The sequence below is a fragment of the Carassius auratus genome, chromosome 18 (assembly GCF_003368295.1).
Source record: "Carassius auratus strain Wakin chromosome 18, ASM336829v1, whole genome shotgun sequence".
NCBI lineage: Eukaryota > Metazoa > Chordata > Actinopteri > Cypriniformes > Cyprinidae > Carassius > Carassius auratus.
The window spans coordinates 24610654-24633502 of NC_039260.1; the positions used below are offsets into that span (position 1 = coordinate 24610654).

Below are 22849 nucleotides of genomic sequence, written 5' to 3' on the forward strand. Positions count from 1 at the left end.
ATTCGTCAAAAAGATAATTTACTGCCTGATCTTTAAAAGGCCAATACACCCAAATATGAAAATGGCATACATTTCTTCTGCATGATACACAAGAAGTGTCCCTACATGTCTAACATTGTAACATGAGATAAAGTTATGAAAGTAAATGATGAAATTATATTGTCTAGGTGAACTATGCCATTTAAGGGCTCTTTAATTGAGTCGTAGTATTAAAAACCTATAGGGGTACCATTAAACATACTGAAGTGTAAAAAAAAAAAAAAAAAACACCTGCACACACACATTTTTAACTCCAACAAAGTTAATATGAGCTATTACAAAATTTGGCTGGCTCACTGGTTGGAATTTAGTCTAGAATTTATTGACTTGGCATAGGGAAATTATACATTTAAGTGCCATTACTTGCACTGATCATCTTTGGACACTGTTAAAGCTGTAATTATTCCTTTGAGAATTAAATATTAGCATAATAACATGTTTTTATGATTATTTGAATGTCTGTGGACCACAATTCTCTGCACTAGTCAGAGCCTGCTTGTTTGGAAAATCACCATAGCTGTCGACTTTGTACATCGCACAGTAAATATTTGTTCATTTCAAGCACAGAAAACACATTTCACTACTGTTGTGCAAGTGAACCAGTACACCACTTCTACTCCCAGCAGCATAGTCTGATCCAGGGAAAAGCAATCTTGGAACTGCACAGAACAATCAGTTTAGAGAGAATACAGTATAGGCTCTGTATTGGTCTATAAAGGAGATGTTTGGAACGTCATTGCATTTGTTACAGCAGGATTGTTCACCAGGGGCCCACAATCGTAGCAAGCAAGATCATAGGGGGCCTGCCAAATATCGTTTGAAATTGAAAATGTCTAAAACAAAAATACAATAAAGTTAAAGTTCGGAAGTTTCATTGTGTCTCATAGATTAAAATATATTTATTAAAATGTACAATGTAATGTACAATGATACAACTGACAGACTAATGTACAGTTGAAGTAATGCGCATCAACTGATTCTTTCTGAAGAATAACTTTTTTTTATTATTATTGAGCTGTTGTACAAAAGCGAAATGTATTATTATTATTATTATGCAAAGCTGAGTGCAACATCTTCAGTTACAATGTAGGCTTTAGAACAGTATCAGAGATAATGACAGATTAGTGTCTTAGATTTTGTTTAAAAAGTATTATGTATCACGTTTGTCACAGAATGACTCTTCTATTAGTTGGATGGCCTTCTTTATTAGAATCTTAAGTGAAGGTTCATTTTAATTACTTCTTGCTGGTGTTGAAAAGAACAGGCTGCACTTTTGCAGTGTCTAGTCTGAAAATGCTTGCTTTGTATTGGGAGTTAAGCTACTAATTAGAGCTTCCACAGACTTTCTGTTCTAAGCCCTGCCAATTGAGATGCTTTGTTCGCAGAGGTAGATTTGTCTCAATTTGTTCAAAGTGCCCTCATTACCGTGGAACGGGAGTCATTATATATTCTGCCTTATTACGATAACATCTTCCCCCAACGACCATTACATCACGGCTTTAAAAGGTCTCCCTTCTCTTATACTCCTAGTATTTTTGCTGTTGACTGGTGAGAGTGGAAACTGAAGGTGAGTGGTTCAGTAGGGGTGGGTAATACAGCCTCAAAATTCACAATATTTGAAGAATATTTGCGAGGAAAAAAAAAAGGAACATTTTATTGGTGATTGCAATGGCAGGCAGCAGCATTTATTAGTGCAAACAAAATGAAGGGCATTTTCAAACCTTCTCCAAAGAGCTACTGTCATTGATGACAGACACTACTTAATTTGAAGTATAAATCTATTGTCATAAGGTGTCAGCAGCAGCTGTGTGTTTGACTTGAAGCAGACCAATTGGTGTACAGGGCCGTAGATGGGGTTTGCAGGGCTCTGGTGCAGGTTTTACCGATGGGCCCTGTTTGAAATTGTGTAAATAGCACAAATAAACACATACAAATTAAACAATGTTTAAGTTTTTTTCAAGTTTGTAGGTGTCCAGGTACAGAAACTGAATAATCGAATGTAAATAGCATTGCATAGTCTTTACTGTATAAATTGAATATAAATTTAAAGAAATTCTACAAAGTAATTCTGTGAAGAGCAGTGAGTGGTTTTCTCCCATTGCATTTCTTGGATTAACATTAAGACAAACTGACAGCAGCTAGTAAATTAGGCACGGTCACTTTAAGAGAATACGTCCAATATGATACACATTCCATTTCTTTCACAACTGTTTACTTTCACTTAAGACATAACTGACCACTTCTTCGAGGATACTTTCAAGGTGACAATTTTGTATGTGTTTGTTGTTTGAAGAGCAAGAAGAGACAGCACAGCGCATGGTGCTGAATTAAGCTTTTAATGTCTTTTTGTGCTTGTATGTTTAAACTGGCGAGGTGTATTAGTTCGTTCAGGCATGGGAGGAAACGAAGAAGAGCTCGGTTTGGTGTTTGCACAGCTCTCCTGTGTGCACCAAACTTGGCGTGCAAACTCTGAGTTTTTCCACTTCTTCCACCGTATAATTCTTATTACCAGTTTAAGGTTTCAGGACATTCCAGAATGCACGATCTGAAAGTTTAGCCTCTAATTGCTTTTTTCTCTGTCTCGCTTTTTTATATTAAGTCATGCACTTATTTGATTGGCATATTTTATTCAACACTGACAGACCATGTCTTCGCTTGGCTTTTAGAAAATAATAATCTTCCACTTCATAACAGAAAAACAAAACTTGGAACGTAAAGGCAGTATTTCTGTCTTGAAACCGAAATCACAGTAGCAGAACTACTGTGAGTCCATTTATCACAGCACTCCCCTTCTCCCGCAGCCTGGTGATTTCACACTCTTAAAATATATATGACAATAAAAGGTCACTGGTTTGCTCCTTTATCTTCACCACTGCCCATTCATATTTCATAGTAATGATAAATATTTGGATGTTTCAAGTGATTTCAGAACAGAAAAAAAATAAATATCACCCAATACAATTTTCCAGCACAGCTTAAACCAAGGTCAGAGCAATGGAGTTCATCTGTTCAAGGTTTAGCTATCAGTGCTGTTGCTTACTTTTGCTGCTTTGGAAAGCTTTTCCCTTTAGCTGGATTTATAGTAGCTAAGGGAAAACACAATATTCATTTTAACTTCACATTACTTTCCTCTTTGATATTGGGTTATTGATATATTTATGTAATTTGTTTTGGATAAAGTAAATATATTATAGTAATCAAGCAGACTGCATCGTCCTAATAATGACTAAAGATGCTAGAGGTCATTTGCAATATTGACCTGCCATGACTAACTGAGTTTTGTATGCGTCATTGTTCATTAGGGAGGAGCTGATGATTTCTTCATCCTTCGACAGTCTGGAAGTGCTGCTCGACTCTTTCGGCCCAGTGCGCGACTGTTCAAAAGACAATGGAGGCTGCAGCCGAAATTTCCGTTGCATCTCTGATCGCAAACTGGACTCCACTGGCTGTGTGGTGAGTTGTCATTGCCTGTCTTATTGTTTTGGGGCTGTAAAAAAAAAAAAAAAAATCAAATGAATGATATTATGTTGATTAAATTAATCGCATATATAAATACAAGATGAACAAAGCCCCCAAAAATAGACATGTAATAAACATTACAAAAGGTCTTTAGAAGTCCATATATTAATATTTTTCTATTCATACTACAATTGCTCCAATGGTAGAAATCTCATATACATATATATTAATCTGAAAGCTCCAGTTTTATTTCATTTTTTATTGCATGTTTGTCACCCTTTGGAATCCATCTATTTTTTTTACCTCTTCCAGCTGTCTTGTGATCTCTTGTTTGATACAGACTTCTCTATTTACTTGTTTACATTGTTATAGACTCAAAAAAAAGAGATAAAAAAGCAATTTCTTCTCGATCTAACAACCTGTATCGTCATAAACTTTACAAAGTTTATGCAAATTTGAAGAAAGAACACTCTTTTGTACTCCACTTCTATAAAAAGCATCTACTTTTATAAGTTAGGCCTTCCTTGTCTGCCCGAAGAGTTGATTTCACTTACCATGAAAAATCATGTTTGTTTCTTCCATTTCTTTTTCTTTTACATCACACTCACTCTCTTGTTCTCACTTGTGGCTGTTAAGCAGCCATGAAATGAGCCAGGAGCTCTGATTTCACTCACCATCTGGTTGAGGTACGCTTAAAGTGTTTGATTTCTCACTCTGGCATGTACCATGATTAGTGTGTTTGGCTGACACTGCTGATGGGAGGATTGTTTCAGCCAGGGTTTATGAAAAGTGCTGTGACTCATCCATCTTTCTGACACTCACTTCATTCACGATCTCCTGCTCATGTTTATGAACATGCGAATCAGGGTTTATGCAGGTACGTCTCCAACATGAGCCTTATTAGATAACTGTTCCTGTTCCTGTCCATAGTGTTGTTTCATTTGAGAAATATTTGCATTGGTTGGATTTTCTGAATACAATGGCTGTCATGCTTATTGCATATTGCATATGCATGTTTTTATGTGCAAATGGTGCGCATATCAATTTAGATTTTATTTTGACTTAATAAATAGAGATCTTATGCAAATGTATTCGGAAATATCTTAGTTCTTTGTTGTTGTTGTTTTAATGCAAGAATAAAAATGACCCTCCAATCATATTTGTAGATTATTTTAAACATTACACTGTAATTTAATGAGATTCTGTTGATTCTGTCTTGTTATACTCATGAGAGCCTAAAGTAAATAAAGACAAATTTATGCCCCCACAGCGATGTAACTGCAAAATCAAAAGAATTACATTAGCATGTTTTCTAATAGTATTTGCAAGCATGAATTAAAACCAAAACATAATTTGGGGAGGTATTCATAGGTCAGTGTAGACTGACAAGAAAGGATGAGTGGGAGGAGTCAGGAAATGACTGTAAGATGAGGTCATTGCAGCACAAAATTCTGCTGTGCCTTGTTTCTCACATGCATTTGCATACTGAATTGAAATTAATTGATCACTTATGTCTTGCATTTATTTTTCATATATTCTTTTGCTACCTTGCAAGCATTGATATTTCCTTCAGGTAAAGCTTGACAGACAGCACCGAACCTGCTGATAATGAAACAGATGTTATGGCCTTCCCAGTATTTTTCGCATCTCTAAATTCATCCTGTTCTTTTTTAATCATAACAAACCCTTCTGTTGAGCCGGTAGCTTGATGTTTTGTAATTAACAGATTACTAAAGCTATAAAAATGATGCTTCAATCTGTCCAATCATAAGTGCTCGCTACGGGCCCCCAGAGAGCCCCCCCTCCCAATCAATTAACACCTTGTCTGAGGACGGCAGTGCCACTGCTGCATCTGTGTTTTAATATCGCAGTCTGCGTGAGCGGGCTCATTCCGATCTGCTCTGTCTAGCTGATGTGTGGCACTCCTGGGAAGAGGAACAGTGCGCTAGTTTGGAAACACTCTGATAATCACTAAATGATGATGTGATTAATTAGTTCCTTTCCCTCCAGCACACTAGGTGTTGAGTGCTTTTGTGGGACACAGAGGGGTGCCCACCGTCCATCCAGCCGTCCGCATGAAAAACAAATGTGCTCCTCTTTAGATCTGAGCGAGCCAGCCAGTCATGTTGAACAGACTTTTTGATGATGCTGGCAGATGCTGGTACAGTATGTGAATGAATTATGTGATTGTATGTGTTAGTAGTGTATAAAATGGCAATGAATTTCAACATATATGCTCTATGCTCGATTTAATGTCAAACTCTTCATTAATAATAATAATAATAATAATAATAATAATAATAATAATAATAATAACAATAATAATAACATTTTTTAAAACTACCATATGATTATTTGCTTCTCACCAAATATTTTGAATATGTATTTATAATATAAGGGCTGCACGATAAATCACATGCACAGCTTGTCAGTGAGCAACGGCTCTGTGTTTTAAATTAAACAACCTGGAGAATGGAGGGATGGATTATTATTATATTATTAGAACTTTGTGATGTTGGTGGGTTTACTCCTATCACCTGCTTTCTTCAGATCCTTCCACAACATTTCCTATTGGATTAAGGTCCCATCTTTGGCTCCGCCATCTTAAAACATTAACTTTGTTCTTCTTTCTCCATTCTTTGGTAGAACGACTTGTTGCATTTCCTAGTTTATCTTGAGATTCAGTTTTTGGACACATGTCCTGACGTTTTCCTTTGTAATTTGCTGGTCTAATTCAGAATTCATTGTTTCATCAATAATGGCAATCCACCCTGGGCCATATAGAGCAGAACAGGCCCAAACCATGATACTACCACCACCATGTTTCACAGATAGGATAAGGTTCTTATGCTGGAATGCAATGTTTTTTAATTTCTCCAAACATAATGCTTATCATTTAAATCAAAAAGTTCTATTTTGGTCTCATCTGTCCACAAAACATTTTTTTTCTGATAGCCCTCTGGCTTGTTCACATGATCTTTGGCAAACTGCAGGCGGGCAGAAATTTTATTTTTGGAGAGCTGTGGTTTTCTCCTTGCAACTCTGCCATGCACACTGTGGTTGTTTAGTGTTCTCCTGAAGATGGACTCAGGAACATTAACATTAGCCAATGTGAGAAGGGCTTTTTCTTGCTTAGAAGTTACCCTGGGACTTTTGCATCCGCTCAGACTATTACACGTCTTATTTTTGGAGTGGTTTTTGTTCTCTCGTTTTGGTGGATTTTCATCTCATTTGTTTGATTGGGTTCTCTTTGTTAACTTTTAGGAATTGTGAGAAAATGGGATGATCTTTTGGGTTATATTTATGCAGAAATATAGAAGACTCTAAATGGTTTACAAACTTTCAAGCAAAGAAAACAGAAACCCACAGACACATTACAAACCTGGACTGCTGAGAGCATGTATAAGTTGAGGTCATCCACTGGAGGTAGAGTTTTCCATTTCTTACTGATGCATTCCATCTCTCTTTGATAGCCTGCTCACAATCTCCCCAAAAGCTGTTCTGTCTTCTATCATGTTCTGGCTGTTAAGCACTTCTGAGTTCCTAGTCAGTACTTGGCAAAGGTCTCCTGAGTTCAAAACATGAGTGGTCCAGATGCACATCAGGGAGGAAACACCACTGTTCTATTTTTTTATTTAGTTTTTTCCTCCCAGGATCAAAAGGTGGTTTTAAAGGACTGTATCCATCTCTGTGACTATCTGCTATATAAGGACAGTCTAGACCAACAGAAATACTTGGCCATACTAATGTAGCGGACTAGACTGTCAGGCTGACCACTGGCATACTGAATAAGAAGAAAAATATTCTATTTGCAGAAACCTCATTAGGAAGGCAACACTAATTTGCTGAAAAATGTGTTAACTTTGTAATTCGTTTATTGTAGTGTTACTAGTACAATTAATTGTTGCAGTAGTTGTGGCAGTCTGAAAACTGGTTTGATTTAAATTTGTTCAATTTAAGCATTATAAATTGTAATTACACTCATTTGTTGATTGCTATAACAGTCAGCATGCAGTGCAAAACTGTTTATAATAATGGAAATCTGTTGTTTTACTATCAGGGTGAAAAGAACACTTGACAATAACAAATTCTAATGGACGTTTTAAAGTATGTCATTAAATCCAATTCCATGTGGTTTTCTGCATGGGTTTATGTGGTAAGAAACAAAGCACTTGCCAGTCTTCCACACTGGCACAATCTAGCCCAGTTAATGCTGATTTCTCTCTCTCTCTCTCTCTCTCTCTCTCTCTCTCTCTCTCTCCCTCTGTGTGTGTGTGTGTGTGTGTGGGTGGGTAAGTGTGTGAGTGAATGTGTGTTTTTCTATCCCGCTGGGGACTCAAACTAGAATACACACTGACTCATGGGGACTCATGCCACCGTGGGGACCCAAACTGAGGTCCCCATGAGGAAACAAGCTTATAAATCATACAGAATGAGTTTTTTTTAAGAATGTAAAAATGCTGAAAGTTTTCTGTGTGGGGTAGATTTATGTGTACGGTTGGGGTAGGGCAATAGAATATATGGTTTATACAGTATAAAAGCTATTATGCCTATGGAGAGTCCCCACAAGGATTAAGCCAGACATGAGTGTGTGTGTGTGTGTGTGTGTGTGTGGCTGTGCGTGTGTGATCTAATGTTTCTATAGCAACTGTTCATGGCAGTTTTCAGATTTACAGATGCAATGCAAGTCTTTCTGTGTTATATAAAATTAACAATATGTCTGTGGTTTCATGTTAGAACAATATTACAGCTGTTTTTCTCTGCAACAATGACATTTCGGGGGGATTTACCCTTAATTACATGAATATATATATATATATATATATATATATATATATATATATATATATATATATATATATGTATATATATATATATATATATATATATGTATATATATGTATATATATGTATATATATATATATATATGCCAGTAGTTCTCGATTCCATTCATCACGCCCCCCTGCTCTGTACATTATGTATGTTTCTCTTTTCGCTTCAGACATTTGTTCTATTTGAACATATGTGCCCTGCGAAGTGGACATCACTGGATATTCCACCATGATTCCAGGTCGAAGTGAACGTATATGTTCCATTCAAAGTGCATTGAAGTGTGCGAGATGTACATTTAAAATGTTTTTATTTACAGAGGTATATGATGTCACACTTGATGTCCATGTGTGAAGACTTTTTGCAGCGCAAATCCATGAATGAATGTTTCGAATTGAGGTAAACTTCAACAGATTTCCCCCGGCTCAGGGAGTAGGGATCAGTGAACACTGTGTAGGGACCATGTCAATGGGAACACAGTTCATGCACTGAGCTTACTTCCAATGAGCTGATTATCTGAATCAGGTGTGTTAACAAAGAGAGACATGCAAAATATGCAGAGCTGGGGGGCGCGAGGACTTGAATTGAGAACCGCTGATATACACATATGCCAATTGTTCTGTCTCCTTTGTTCTATCCCTCTTTTCTGGCTCTTTTGCAATTTTTAGATTTGCATAGCATATCCGACAGTCTGAAAGGGATTTGTTTCTATATGACAAAATCACATAGGCAATTCTCTTAAGCTTCGGAAAGCTGTGGGACTAGATCCCCATTTGGAAATGAGATTAAAGGGCTCAGTAGTTCAGGGCTTTTTCAGTTTATCTTGAATTTAAAACCTTCATGACTTCTCTGGCAACATTAACTGTTTCACCATGTCCTCTGTGCTGCAAAGTGCTTTTCAATCAAGGATGCTTCGAGCTCAGATAGAAGACTGTAATAACATTGAACTAGGAATTGCATTATTCACTGCGAGATGGATGCAAGGGCATTCCAGAACAAATGTTGTTGTGTTTTTTTTGTTTTTTTTGTGCTTTGGACTAGCTATATTCAAGCCATTTTCATGTACGTTTTCTTTGGAAACTCATTCTCTTCAATTCTGAGCAGTGCATTTTAAATAATTATAATAAATAGTCCATTTCCTCACACTAATGCTTTGACTCATCCATTCTTTTAAAATCTATGGTCACAAAGAAAAAACTGGAACAGAAGGCCGAATCAATTACTGTAAATATGTATTTGACCTCAGTTGGCACTGAGGCATTTCACATTTTAGCCCACAAAAAAGAGTGCAGAAAAAAAAAAAAACTATTTAGAAATGTGTAAAAAAAAAATGTCAAGATTTGTGGCATTGCTTTGTTTTTGTTTTTTACTTTACTGTTTTGCCTAGAAGCAAAAATTAAATATAAATAAATAAATACATACATAAATGTAAAGTAATACATTGAAATTGAATGTAAAAACTAATCAATAATTATTCATTTTTATTTAAAAAAAATCTTGCGTAGCGCACCTTTAATGGTCTGTCATAATCCCAAATGAGGATGGTAAATGATGTGAAAAATTTGCTTTCTGTTTAACAACCCTCCCCTTTCCTCTATAATGTCCTCTGTTCAGCTGATCAAACTGGGACTTTGTGATTTAAGGATTCTGCCACAGATGAGTTAAGAGACTCTCTGCCCTGCGCTCTCTACATTTCTGGTAATAAATCAGGTGTCTTGTCAGCTGTAGCTAACTGACATAATCAATACAGATGCATCCAGGGACAAGATGTGCTACTAAGATGCATTACCAGCATCTGGGCTTTGATCCCTAATACGAATGAGGTCAAGTGAAAAGTTGGCGGTCAGAAAATGTGTGTTTTACACCCAACCTGCCACCGAAGAAAGCGGAATGGCAAGGTTTATCTCATGTTGTGATGGACTTATTTGTCATTTCCTTTTTACCCCCTCAAGAACCAATTGTATTAATAGCCCAAATGTATTAACAATTTAATTATAAGATAGGGGGAAAAAAGTATTTAGTTTCATTTTGTTAAGGAGCTATAAAATTTTACTCTCCCTTAATGCATTTTATTATAAAAGTTGCTTAATTATTAAATCAATGCCCACTGTGTTGAAAATTATGCCGTTTCAACAACTCATTCTAATGATTTTGAGAAAGACTAATCTTTGTAGAAGTTTCACTCTAACCAAAAAAACTGGAGAAATTAAATTGTTTTGCTCTGCCATTATAAAACATGCCTTCCTAGGAAGCAGTTCTTTTGCAGGAAAATCTTTCTCAACTGTTGCAGGCTATTTCATGTAAGCATCTTGAATCCACTGTAGGTTATCTGCCGCAAGAAAGATGATATAAAGCTTATAACTTAAGTTGGGAAGGCACATTTTATCCCATTTTCCAGGCAGGTAAAAATCAACCTGTCAAATCCCCCTTGAAGCCAATAACTGACAGAAAACATTGTGTGAACTTGGCATCGCTAGCTTGGGGAAAAGACAGAGAAAAACAACCATGAAGTTGGGAAGGTCGAGTGACTTCAGTGTTAAGCAATTTTATGTTACACACATAAATACAATCATACAACACATGGCAACTCAGAAGCAGCTTATTTATTATTGCTTATGGCTGTGATACAGTCATGTATGCTGAAATTGCCACATACCTAAGATAAAGGGATATTATAAAAGATCAGAGAATGCATAAAAGTAATTTTTAATTATTAAAAAATGTTTTCCTCAGTGTCCTCCTGGTTTGAGCCCAATGAAGGATGGCACCGGTTGCTATGACCACCACATTGGCATTGACTGCTCTGATGGCTTTAATGGGGGCTGTGAACAGCTGTGCCTTCAGCAGCTGGCACCTCTGGAGGAGGACCCTACTCTCTACAACATCCTGATGTTCTGCGGGTGAGATTCTAAACTTTATATACACATAAAGACTGTATGATAAATAGATATTTGTTAAGCCCCTTTAGGCTTTAGGCTTATTTCATGAACACAGTCATGCTAAAAAAAACGAAAACAAACAAATAAAAAAAGTCTTTGCTACCTGCTATTTTCTTTTGAATAATATCCTGCACAGTATGTGCATTATGGTTAGTTCAACTGATTATTCATGCAGTTCACAGCACCTTACAGTAACTTTTTTTTTCTTTCTACATTTTTACTTTACTTTTCAACACAGTCTCACTCTCTACTCGTCAAATGTCTGACGCATGGTCAAGTGATCTGGCGTCACTTTTTTGACGCACTGGGTATACCTTTGGCGTTATTTTTCAACGTGCAGGTTAGTCCGATAGACTTCTATAGAACTCAGCAGCGTTTAAATTTGACGTCTTGGTTCAGCACACTGCAACTACACTGAATAAATAAAAATAAATAATAGGCTACAAAAAAAATTATATATGACAGAGATCGTTTTTATCTGGCCCTCCAACTTGTTTTTAAGGGTTTAAATATTCTCGCAATCTGATATCAAAGTGATCTCTGTGCCAAAGCTTAGCGCGTTCATCAGTGGTGAGTTTAACAACACTCAACTGCAGGTAAAACAGCACTCAGCGGTGAGTTTGACCAAAGCAACGCTCAACTGCAGGGAAAACGACATAAAAAGGTGAGTTTAACAACGCTCCAAGGCGCGTGCAAGTAAGCAGTTTAACCGTTTTCTTACAACCCATTTCGCTTATCGCTTATTCATAGTTCATCATCTCTATGAAATCACGTTCAAGAAGTCTCATTCAGCACACATCGCGATACTTGCCATCAGTTTCCATGTGCCACAGGGTCGGTGAGTAGATATAATTACGCTCTTTTAATGCCTGTTATAAAATGTATTCTGTCTTTATTAATCAGATTAGCGCCATATTGTTTACTCGCTGTATTATATCAGTCATCCGCGGCTTTCTTTGAGTTTCATTGCGTTTAACTAAATGAACACACCTGCTAACTAGTGTGATTAAACCTTGTCGGTCACGTGACGTGCCATAGACTTTCAATATATTCATTTCATGTCAAAGATGTAAATTTGTAGTAAAATCATGGTAACCACGACACGTACAATAGCAACAAATTAAATTTGAAGTTAAAACCCAGGAACGGGACATTTACCATGTTTTTGCCACAGTAACTGTAGTTCTACTATGGTATATTAATAACCAATACAACAATAAAATAATCATCAAACTAACTATGGTTGTACAACTGTAATGGTCGTTTTTGATGTGCTTTTATATGACAGATATCACACATTTACTGTACCATGCTTTTGATACCTTTTTATGTAAATCCAAAAAAAGTAAATAAATAAAAGGAAACATTTTTCCCTTCCTGCAGTTCATTCATATCAGTTTATATTTTAAATATTTTGCTCACAAAACATTAAAATTCTGTTTATAATTCTATTTTATTGTACCCCTCTCCCTTTCTTATTTTTATTATTATGTATTTTTTTTTAGCTGAAAAGATGTAAAGGAAGCAGTCATCCCTGTGGTGTTTGTGGAGAGGTTTTCCTTCAGAAATGGAGAAGACAGAAAGCTGCGGAGGCAGACATTTGCAGCAGTAAGTCTGTGTTGGTTTTACCTTTTTATCAAACTGCTGTTATAAATTGCACAGCATTTGTTGTTTCTTAAACTTTTGCACTGTCCAAATACCCACACTTGCCATCTTTGCACTTGACCAATCGATTATTTATTTGACGTCTTTCCTATGTTTAGGCCAAGTGTCGAGTGAGCATGATGACCACAAGTGTGTGTCGAACTTTTCATGACCTGATGACAGTGGTTCCCAATCCTGATCCTGGAGAACCCCAGCACTGCACGGTTTTGGCGTCTCTCTTATCTGTCTTGGAGTCTTCACTGATGAGCTGATGAGTTGAATCAGGTGTGTTTGATCAGGGAGACATCTCAAATGTGCAGTGTTGGGCTTCTCCAGGACCAGGATTGGGAGCCACTGCCTTATGGGACACACTTAAGTGTTTACAGAGATTTTTAGTTTGATCATTCAACTTTGCATTTTAAAATAAATTAATTGAAAAATTATTTTCAATATCTAATTATTATTATTATTATTATTATTATTATTATTATTATTAATATTTTACATACATTGTAAAGGTTTCCGTGACCCCTTGTGAGATCTCGACAAAAGGTCTCACAATTTATTCCAAAAATTGATGCATGATGGGATACACTAAGCCTGGTATAGAGCTCCGGAGCGGTATTGGAGATAATGTGGGTTTAGTGTTCATTAAGGGCACTGCGCTTTGGCATTATTAAGACTTGCGCACTACTGATAACAGTCCTGTTAGCTTGTAATAATTTGTTTTAATATATATATGAATATAGCTGTATAATTACACACACACATACGCACAGTAATGTATAAGATGCATGTAATGTAGTAATATTTTTCTTTCTTTCTGTCTTACAGGATTGTTTGCAGATAATGCTGTTCAAGCTCAACAGCTCTTTTAAGAGCTAACCCTCACAAAAATTCCTAAAAACTAAAAGAGCTATTACTGAGTCTCAGCGAATTTTGCCATGATCAGCTCTTCCCAGGTACATTTGTTTAAAATATTTCTGAATCAACATTTACTCATCAAATGCTCTGGTCTGAATCTTATTTTAAATTAACTTAATTATATGTTTAATGAGCAATGTTAATTGCACACAGAGTAAGATTATCTTGTTTTTCAGAAGAGAAGGAAGACCAAGGAAATGATTTGCTCATGAGGAATGAAGACGGCCATCTTGAGCCCAAACAAAGACTGAAGTCCTCTGGTATGTGTGTGTTGAAGCAATGCTGTGCAATGCTGTGTTATGTGTTACAGCACTTTATGATTTTATCTCACAGGACTGTTCATCTCAGCCGTAATTTATTCTTTCTATGTTTTTATTCTTAATAAAAAAAAAAATTATATACAGCTATTACAATTAAATCATGTAGGCAAAGTGTGACCCGAATATTTTTAAACTTTAAGTAAAAAAAAAAAAAAAAAACACCAACTGTTTGTCTTAAATAAAAGAATAAGTTTTATGTAAGTGGTTTTATGAAAAGTTATAAGAAAAGTTTTATGTAAGTGGTTTACATTATTTCATTGTTTCATAAATGTTGTATTATAAATTGTGGATTGATAGTTGATTGGTTTGAAGCCAGGCCTTACACTAAAACACATTTGTGAGAGAAGTCAGGAACTTTGAAGATAGATTAGAGAGGGGAAAAAAGACACATTTACTGCAACAATAGATGAATTATAGAGGCAAAAAATTCTGTCACATGCTAAGGGGTGTCTCATGAGCAAGTCCTTTGCCTTAATTCTTGCAGAATGAAATTTTTATTGCAGTATTTTAATTTGTACAGATGATCTCATCAGCCAAATGGGGGGTTTTGACCAAGTGATGCTCTTGAAAGGACTGAAAGAAGAGGATGTGGTAAATTGTCTTCAGAGAAAAACCTTCTCAAAAGGTCTTAAAACAGCTTGAAGAATGGTAAGTGTACAGTACTACAAGGGTCATAGTTGCTCACCCTGCTAAAACCACACAGAACATAAGCTGAGCTCTCTGTCAATTAAACAACTTAATCTGTATTGTGTGTTTCACTTTGACCAGGTCTGGGATCTTAGGACTGAGAGATCCTCTGGCTGAGAAAAGGCTACACCACATCAGTGCTGGATATCAACCACAAACTGTTTCCAGACACGAGAGAAGAAGAACACGATGGGGAGATGAAACCAGTTTAGATGAGATGATGGGAATCATTATTTTCTGGAACAGTATCACATGTCTTAAATGTATCACATGATCTGTATCACAGTTGACTGGATGGATTATTTTTACTTTTAAGGACATTTCATCACTCATCTGTGTGAACTGATTAATTTATGATATTAATGAATTTTTGATCCTTTATTATTTTCCTTGAACTGTGTTTGTCTTGAAGCTACTTTATCAACTTCATAGTCTATGCTTCAATAAAATTAATATGGTGAATATTGTGTGTTGAAAATTCTTGGTAAATTCATAATTTTACTAGATACTGTAGGCTACTATGGGTTTATTCTACACTTGAAAAACTACATATTAATTACCAGGATTATTTTTTGCTTAAACATTAATGACACCTGGAACAACAATACACCAGAAAGTTAGTATTGTATATATTTAATCACAAATATGCCTATATATATATATAAAGGGATTTACTAGATGAATTATTTTGAAAAGCCATTTACTTTATAGTTACAAACACTTGAGGGATAACTGAGAATGTAGCAGGAATGATCAACATGGATCTTGTACTGCATTAAATCCAAGAGCACGCACATTACTGATGTTCAGCATCTGAGGACCCAGATAAGGGGATGAGGAGGACATTTTTACACTGATTGTTGCTAATTAGTTAATATATATAGTATTCTGAGTACTCCATGAATTATTCCTTGTGGAATAGTGAAGTATCACAATGTGTATAAATTGTCCTTGATTATTGCTTAACAGTGGGGAATAGATAATGGCATGTTGTTGCAGGTTTATCCATTATATTTATTACTGTTAACTTCAAAAATAAAATAAATAATCTATAATTTTTATTATTAAATCATTTCTTTCTAATTTTGCCATGTTTCATCAGATGGCCTCACCATGTCCTGTCAAAAGCTTTACTGCTCATGACATAAGAATAAGAAAAGGTTAGTCTATGAAAACTGTCAGATATAAATGTGACTCAGCTCAGTTTGTTGTCCATTATGAGGAGAATACATACATGTAGGTTTTACTGCCCTTCTACCCCCAGGGGCCCAGTAGCACCCCCCGGAAGAGCCAAAAACTGTACATTTGAAATGGCTGTAAATCAGAGTCCAATTAATGAATCAAAGAGAAAACCAGAAGAATTTTTACTTAAGCTATGCTGATAAAATAATGTCGGGCACAGTTTTCAGAAATAAATGGAAATGTTTCATAAAGCCATTTTAAATATTGCTCCCTCTAAAATACCAAATTTCACTCTGTCTTTCAATTATATCTTAGAGGTTTACACAATGAAACTATTCATATATCCAGTTTTCCATTAAATATATTATTTATTTCATTTCGTCAATAAAACGATTTAAACTACATTACCCACAAGCCTCCGTCGTTCTATATATGGAAAGGCGAAACTAGGGGCTGTTTTTTGTAGTTCATCGAAGTTATGATTAGGGTTAGGGTTAGGATCTCGCTAAAGAGGTAATTTTCCACAACATAGCAACCCTTAATTGTTGACTTAATATATTACTAATGTGATAATAGTAGCAAAACGTTCTTTTGTAACACGATGCGCTGTTTAGTATGGGTTAAAGGATAGTCCAACCACAGACAACCCTGCGATGACAAGGGACATTGACAGCCAATGATATCAAAGCTGAGCAGCGGCGTCACGCTTCCTTATCCATTTATGACCGATGACTTTCGTTTTTCGGCTGAAGGGATAGATTGGTTAACAATCAATAACATTTGCTACCTATTAGATTGTGTTTTATAAACGTCTACACCTTCCTCCAACAATAATGCAAATGCGCTAATTATTGTTTTCAGCTTGACAAAAATTGGGCAATATTGATGAGCACATGGCCAGCATTCGCAGTTCTATCGAACCGATTCCTCTCATTAAATCTTTTTTTTTTTTTTCTAAGACAGGTGCATTTTCTAATCAAATGATTAGCTTGTAACATTTAAATTGCATGTTATGTTTTGTTTTAAATCTATAAAAATTATTCACTTTTGTTTTTCTGTGATTTGCCATTCTTTACCAATTGAAATCTAGCAATAAAAACAGAGTTAAAAAAACTGATTCAAAGACAAATTGCCCATATAACTGCACTGCATCCTCTGTCAATAAATTGTTTTTGCCACTATGAAGAATAAAAATTCTTTGCAAATACTTTTATTTAAAAAAAAAAGTAAATACAGATAGTCTTTCAGAGAACACTGAAGAATTTATTTGACCAAAAAGTGATACAACACACTGTTTCAAACTCAGAAAATAAAGACCATGAAGACATGCATGTCAAGTGTGCAATATCATCTATAAACCTCCATCAGCACAGCATCAAATAAACACTGATTGTCCGAACAAAGGAAGAAAGATAACGTTCAGGAAAACAAACACCTGCTACATAAAAATGCAGAAATAAAACTGACAATAACATCATTCACTTCATGACTGGAACTAGGGGATGGCTGTGCATGAATACGTCCTTTACGAAAACTCCTGATGAGAACTGATGTTTGTTTTTTTATGATAAAAGCACCAAAAGTAAAGTTTACTGTATGAAGCTTGAAAAAGAGAACACAATGCTTTATCAATATAAAAATACTATTTTCAACCATTGTTTTGATCACTGGTTCTGTATACAATATATGGGTTGCTGGAAGGTCACAATGTATTCATTATAAGCTTAGAACTAAAACAAAACTGCACTGCAAAGTCTAAACTCTAATCAAGGGAGCATTTCTGTGTGTGTTGGGAAGATAAAGAGTTAAAGAGGTGAGTCCTTGTGCATGATCGAGAAGAACATCATTATCTGCGAACAATCCTGAAAGACAGAAAGGAAGGAAATATTATAACATGCTACTTTTAGACCATAAAACCAGCCTCTGTAAAGATGCTGTATAATTATATATTAAATGCATCTATTATTAAAAGCTAGTCAATAATAGCAAGCTATATTCATATGAATTATAAAAAAATATATTACATGCTTAAAGGAATGTTATCAGTAGTGTAATTGATCTGCTCACGGAAACCTTTCCAATGTATGTGAAATATTATTAATAATAATAATAATAATAATAATTAGATACTGAGAATAATTTGGTAGTAAAACAAAGTGTTGCATGTTTTCTTGGTGTACAGAAAAGTATATTTATTTTGTACATCATTTGCAACTGCTTTTTTTTCACTTAATTAGAAGCCCCCAAAATTAAATTGTCCTCTGTAATAGGGACTAATGAAAAGAGAATTAGAATTTATTTTAAAATGCAAAGTTGAATAATAATCAAAAAAAAAAAAAAAAATCTCTGTAAACACTTAAGTGTGTCCCATAAGACAGTGGCTCCCAATCCTGGTCCTGGAGAAGCCCAACACTGCACATTTGAGATGTCTCCCTGATCAAACACACCTGATTCAACTCATCAGCTCATCAGTGAAGACTCCAAGACCAAGATTAAGAGAGACGCCAAAACCGTGCAGTGCTGGGGTTCTCCAGGATCAGGATTGGGAACCACTGTCATCAGGTCATGAAAAGTTCGACACACACTTGTGGTCATCATGCTCACTCGAACACTTGGCCTAAACATAGGAAAGACGTCAAATAAATAATCGATTGGTCAAGTGCAAAGATGGCAAGTGTGGGTATTTGGACAGTGCAAAAGTTTAAGAAACAACAAATGCTGTGCAATTTATAACAGCAGTTTGATAAAAAGGTAAAACCAACACAGACTTACTGCTGCAAATGTCTGCCTCCGCAGCTTTCTGTCTTCTCCATTTCTGAAGGAAAACCTCTCCACAAACACCACAGGGATGACTGCTTCCTTTACATCTTTTCAACAAAAAAAAAAAATACATAAATAATAAAAATAAGAAAGGAGGAGGGGGGTAAAATAAAATAGAATTATAAACAGAATTTTAATAATGTTTTGTGAGCAAAATATTTAAAATATAAACTGATATGAATGAACTGCAGGAAGGGAAAAATGTGTCCTTTCATTTATTTACTTTTTTTGGATTTACATAAAAATGTATCAAAAGCATGGTACAGTAAATGTGTGATATCTGTCATATAAAAGCACATCAAAAACGACAATTACAGTTGTACAACCATAGTTAGTTTGATGATTATTTTATTGTTGTATTGATTATTAATATACCATAGTAGAACTACAGTTACTGAGGAAAAAACATGGTAAATGTCCCGTTCCTGGATTTTAACTTCAAATTTAATTTGTTGCTATTGTACGTGTCGTGGTTACCATGATTTTACTACAAATTTACATCTTTGACATGAAATGAATATATTGAAAGTCTATGGCACGTCACGTGACCGACAGGGTTTAATCACACTAGTTAGCAGGTGTGTTCATTTAGTTAAACGCAATGAAACTCAAAGACAGCCGAGGATGACTGATATAATACAGCGAGTAAACAATATGGCGCTAATCTGATTAATAAAGACAGAATACATTTTATAACAGGCATTAAAAGAGCGTAATTATATCTACTCACCCGACCCTGTGGCACATGGAAACTGATGGCAAGTATCGCGATGTGTGCTGAATGAGACTTCTTGAACGTGATTTCATAGAGATGATGAACTATGAATAAGCGATAAGCGAGAATGGTGTGTAAGAAAACGGTTAAACTGCTTACTTGCACGCGCCTTGGAGCGTTGTTAAACTCACCTTTTTATGCCGTTTTCCCTGCAGTTGAGTGTTGCTTTGGTCAAACTCACCGCTGAGTGCTGTTTTACCTGCAGTTGAGTGTTGTTAAACTCACCACTGATGAACGCGCTAAGCTTTGGCACAGAGATCACTTTAATATCGAATTGCGAGAATATTTAAACCTCAAAAACAAGTTGGAGGGCCAGATAAAAACGATCTCTGTCATATATATATTTTTTGTAGCCTATTATTTATTTTTATTTATTCAGTGTAGTTGCGGTGTGCTGAACCAAGACGTCAAATTTAAACGCTGCTGAGTTCTATAGAAGTCTATCGGACTAACCTGCACGTTGAAAAATAACGCCAAAGGTATACCCAGTGCGTCAAAAAAGTGACGCCAGATCACTTGACCATGCGTCAGACATTTGACGAGTAGAGAGTGAGACTGTGTTGTCTGGCGAGGCTAACATCTATAAGCTAAATAACAGACCCAGGAAAACAAAATAAAACTAGTTGCTTGTCGCTGCCTACTGGTGTATCAGTGTAAACTGCAGAAAGAAAGAGCCACAGATTTTTATTTTTATAAAAAATAATTCACATAGCCAGAAGAGTAATTTTATTCTGGTTAGATTGTTACTGATGGCATTGAAACCCACTATGAGTCGAGTCTTCTGTGTTGGTCACGTGTTTCAAATGAATCACTTATGAGGTTCATTTCTGTTACAGTCTTAGCTCCCTATAGTTTCACAGAAAGAAGCTAATGTGTGTTCAGTGGCTGATGTCTGTGAAGAGCATCAAGTATCGCTGTGCTGTAAATCATAAGGTCTGATGAGAGACACACAGGCATATCTGTCTGTCTTTTGGACAAGTGTTCATGCTGTTCAGCATCCAGTGAGCAGGCAGTGTCATGGTCAGGAGGCTGTGATTAAGAATAATTAGCGCTGGGTGACAGAATGAGCCCGCGGGACTCGCTCCAGCACAATATATTTAATTGAACTAAATGATACAGGAGAATAAATCAGCCAGCCATATCGAGTCATCCAGAAAAAAAAAGAGCAAGATAGAAGAAGCTCATTCAGCTGTCAACCGCTCAAGACATGAGTGTGTGTGTGTGTGTGTGTGTGTCATATCAGGACACAACTCTGTATAATGACATGGGTATGACACAGGTATTACAAGGAGAGGGTTCTTATGAGCACATAACCCATGTCACCATTTCTCAAAACACTTATAAATCATACAGAATGAGTTTTTTTGAGAAAGTAAAAATGCACAAAGTTTCCTGTGAGGGTTAGGGTTAGGTGTAGGGTTGGTGAAGGGACATAGAATATACAGTTTCTACAGAATAACAACCATTACACCTATGGGATGAACACACTTTACACAAAAACAAACATGAGTGTGTGTGTGTGTGTGCGGTCTCCATGATTTTGCCAGGTAAGACATGTTCCTGGATCAACATTACTTTCAAAAAATATAGATTTAACCCAATCTCTACCCCTAAACCTAACCATACCCATAATTTATTCCTAAAATCAGAGGAAAATGACAACTGATTAACAAGTAAACCTAAAACTGACATTTCCTGGAAAGTCATTCCTTTATTCTGATTGGTTGATTGGGATGTTGTTCCAGGATCAACATGGACGCTCACAATGTCACTGTCACAGAAATAATGTTACTGTAATATATTTTTTCTGAAATTTTCTTTTTCAGTTTACTGTTTTTTTGTGAGAATATTTTTGTTCAGTCCCAAGTAAATATATCTGCTGTGCATATGTTACAGTGACTTGTTTACTGTAGTGAAAAAAAAAAATGTTGCAACAGCATGTGTGTGAACAATCTGATACATATTTTAGTATTCTAGCATGCTAAAGATAGGGGTGCTTTTCATTATGCCCAATGGTGTGTAGTTGGTCAGGCGAAAATCTGGTAATATTAATGTAGTGTGTGCCATTTCATGCAAAAGTTTGATTTTGATAATGCTATGTGTAGTTTCGGTTGCAGTGCTTCATTTTGCAGGATATATGAGGTATTTTGCAGTTTGTGTGTGTGGTTTTGTGAATTTTGTTAAGTATTTAGATAAAACCAGACTAGTTTTAAAAATTGTGTGTTAGCAATTGGAAAAAAAATTAACTGTATTTTAACAACTCGTAAAATAAGCATATTTCAGCTATAAAATGAGCAATTAAAATCATAAAAGCAGCTAGAGGAGTCTATGCCCCACAAATCCCCCAGTCATAAATAAGAGCAATAATATGATATTGTTGAAAATACCTTTGATTTAACAAGATACAAGCCTCTTCAGCGCTTCAGACGCAGCAGACACCTGTCCCTCTGTCCCTCACTTTAAAGAGAAAGCCTTTAAAGTGACAAAAAAAAAAAAAAAGAGTTGAGTGAAGATGGAAATGGTGAAGGAAAGGTGAAAGGTGACTGGAGGCCACAAACGAATGAGATTAGAGATGCTCCAAATCCTCAGTAGCCTTTTGGAAATCTGATCCAGCTCGGAAGGTGCTCCGAGTTTGTCATTCAGTTGTGTATTTTTTCCTCCTGACATTTGGGAATATCAGTTCTAGTGGTAAATATGTGAATTATTTCCCAGCTGATTGCAGCAAAATGACTGGGAACTGCTTGCTGAAACATTCATAAGGACTAGTAAATATTTCTGGGCAATAATTGATGAAGACAATAGTCATCACTGGAATTAAAGGAATAATTCAGCCAAAAATGAAAATTTGATGAAAATGTGATAGGGTCTGCTGTGTTTCCTTTAAAAGCGTGCTGGTGACATGCCTTACTTAAACTTTGCTGAGTAAAACATGAAATCCCAGAGATATTTTGATCTGATGAGCTGTGGTAAAGGACAGGTTGATTCATCAGTCTCAAAGAGATGTCTCAAAGAGATGATCTTGTGTGAATGTAAGACACTGTTTGATGCAGTGAGCAAACATAGTCTCATTCAGAAAGAGCAATTTTTCTAATATTCTCAGTTCTGATACTCTTATCAATGCACATCAAAAACTCAAAGCCACTTTTTGATAAACTAAGCGTTTTATACAAGAAATAATTTGGTTGACGTCATTATGTCGTGGGAAATGATGACGCGCAATAAATCAGCT

The 22849-nt window shown here is 35.8% G+C and overlaps 1 protein-coding gene and 1 long non-coding RNA gene across 3 annotated transcripts in view; both read left to right on the forward strand.

The window, feature by feature from the left end:
• LOC113118757 (G2/mitotic-specific cyclin-B1-like) overlaps nt 1–11233 on the forward strand; it is a 14770-nt gene extending 3537 nt beyond the window's left edge. The window contains exons 6-7 of the mRNA XM_026288174.1: nt 3342–3492; nt 11063–11233. Coding sequence (XP_026143959.1) covers nt 3342–3492; nt 11063–11233 — 322 coding nt within the window. The remainder of the gene's footprint in view (nt 1–3341; nt 3493–11062) is intronic.
• Nucleotides 11234–12820: 1587 nt separating this feature from the next.
• Nucleotides 12821–14071, forward strand: LOC113118743 (uncharacterized). Of its 2 annotated transcripts, none has more exons than XR_003294362.1 (3): nt 12821–12876; nt 13747–13874; nt 14016–14071. It is a non-coding gene; the product is annotated as an uncharacterized LOC113118743 (long non-coding RNA). The 2 variants fall into 2 exon arrangements; XR_003294363.1 differs by having other exon boundaries at nt 14013–14069.
• Nucleotides 14072–22849: the final 8778 nt, after the last annotated feature.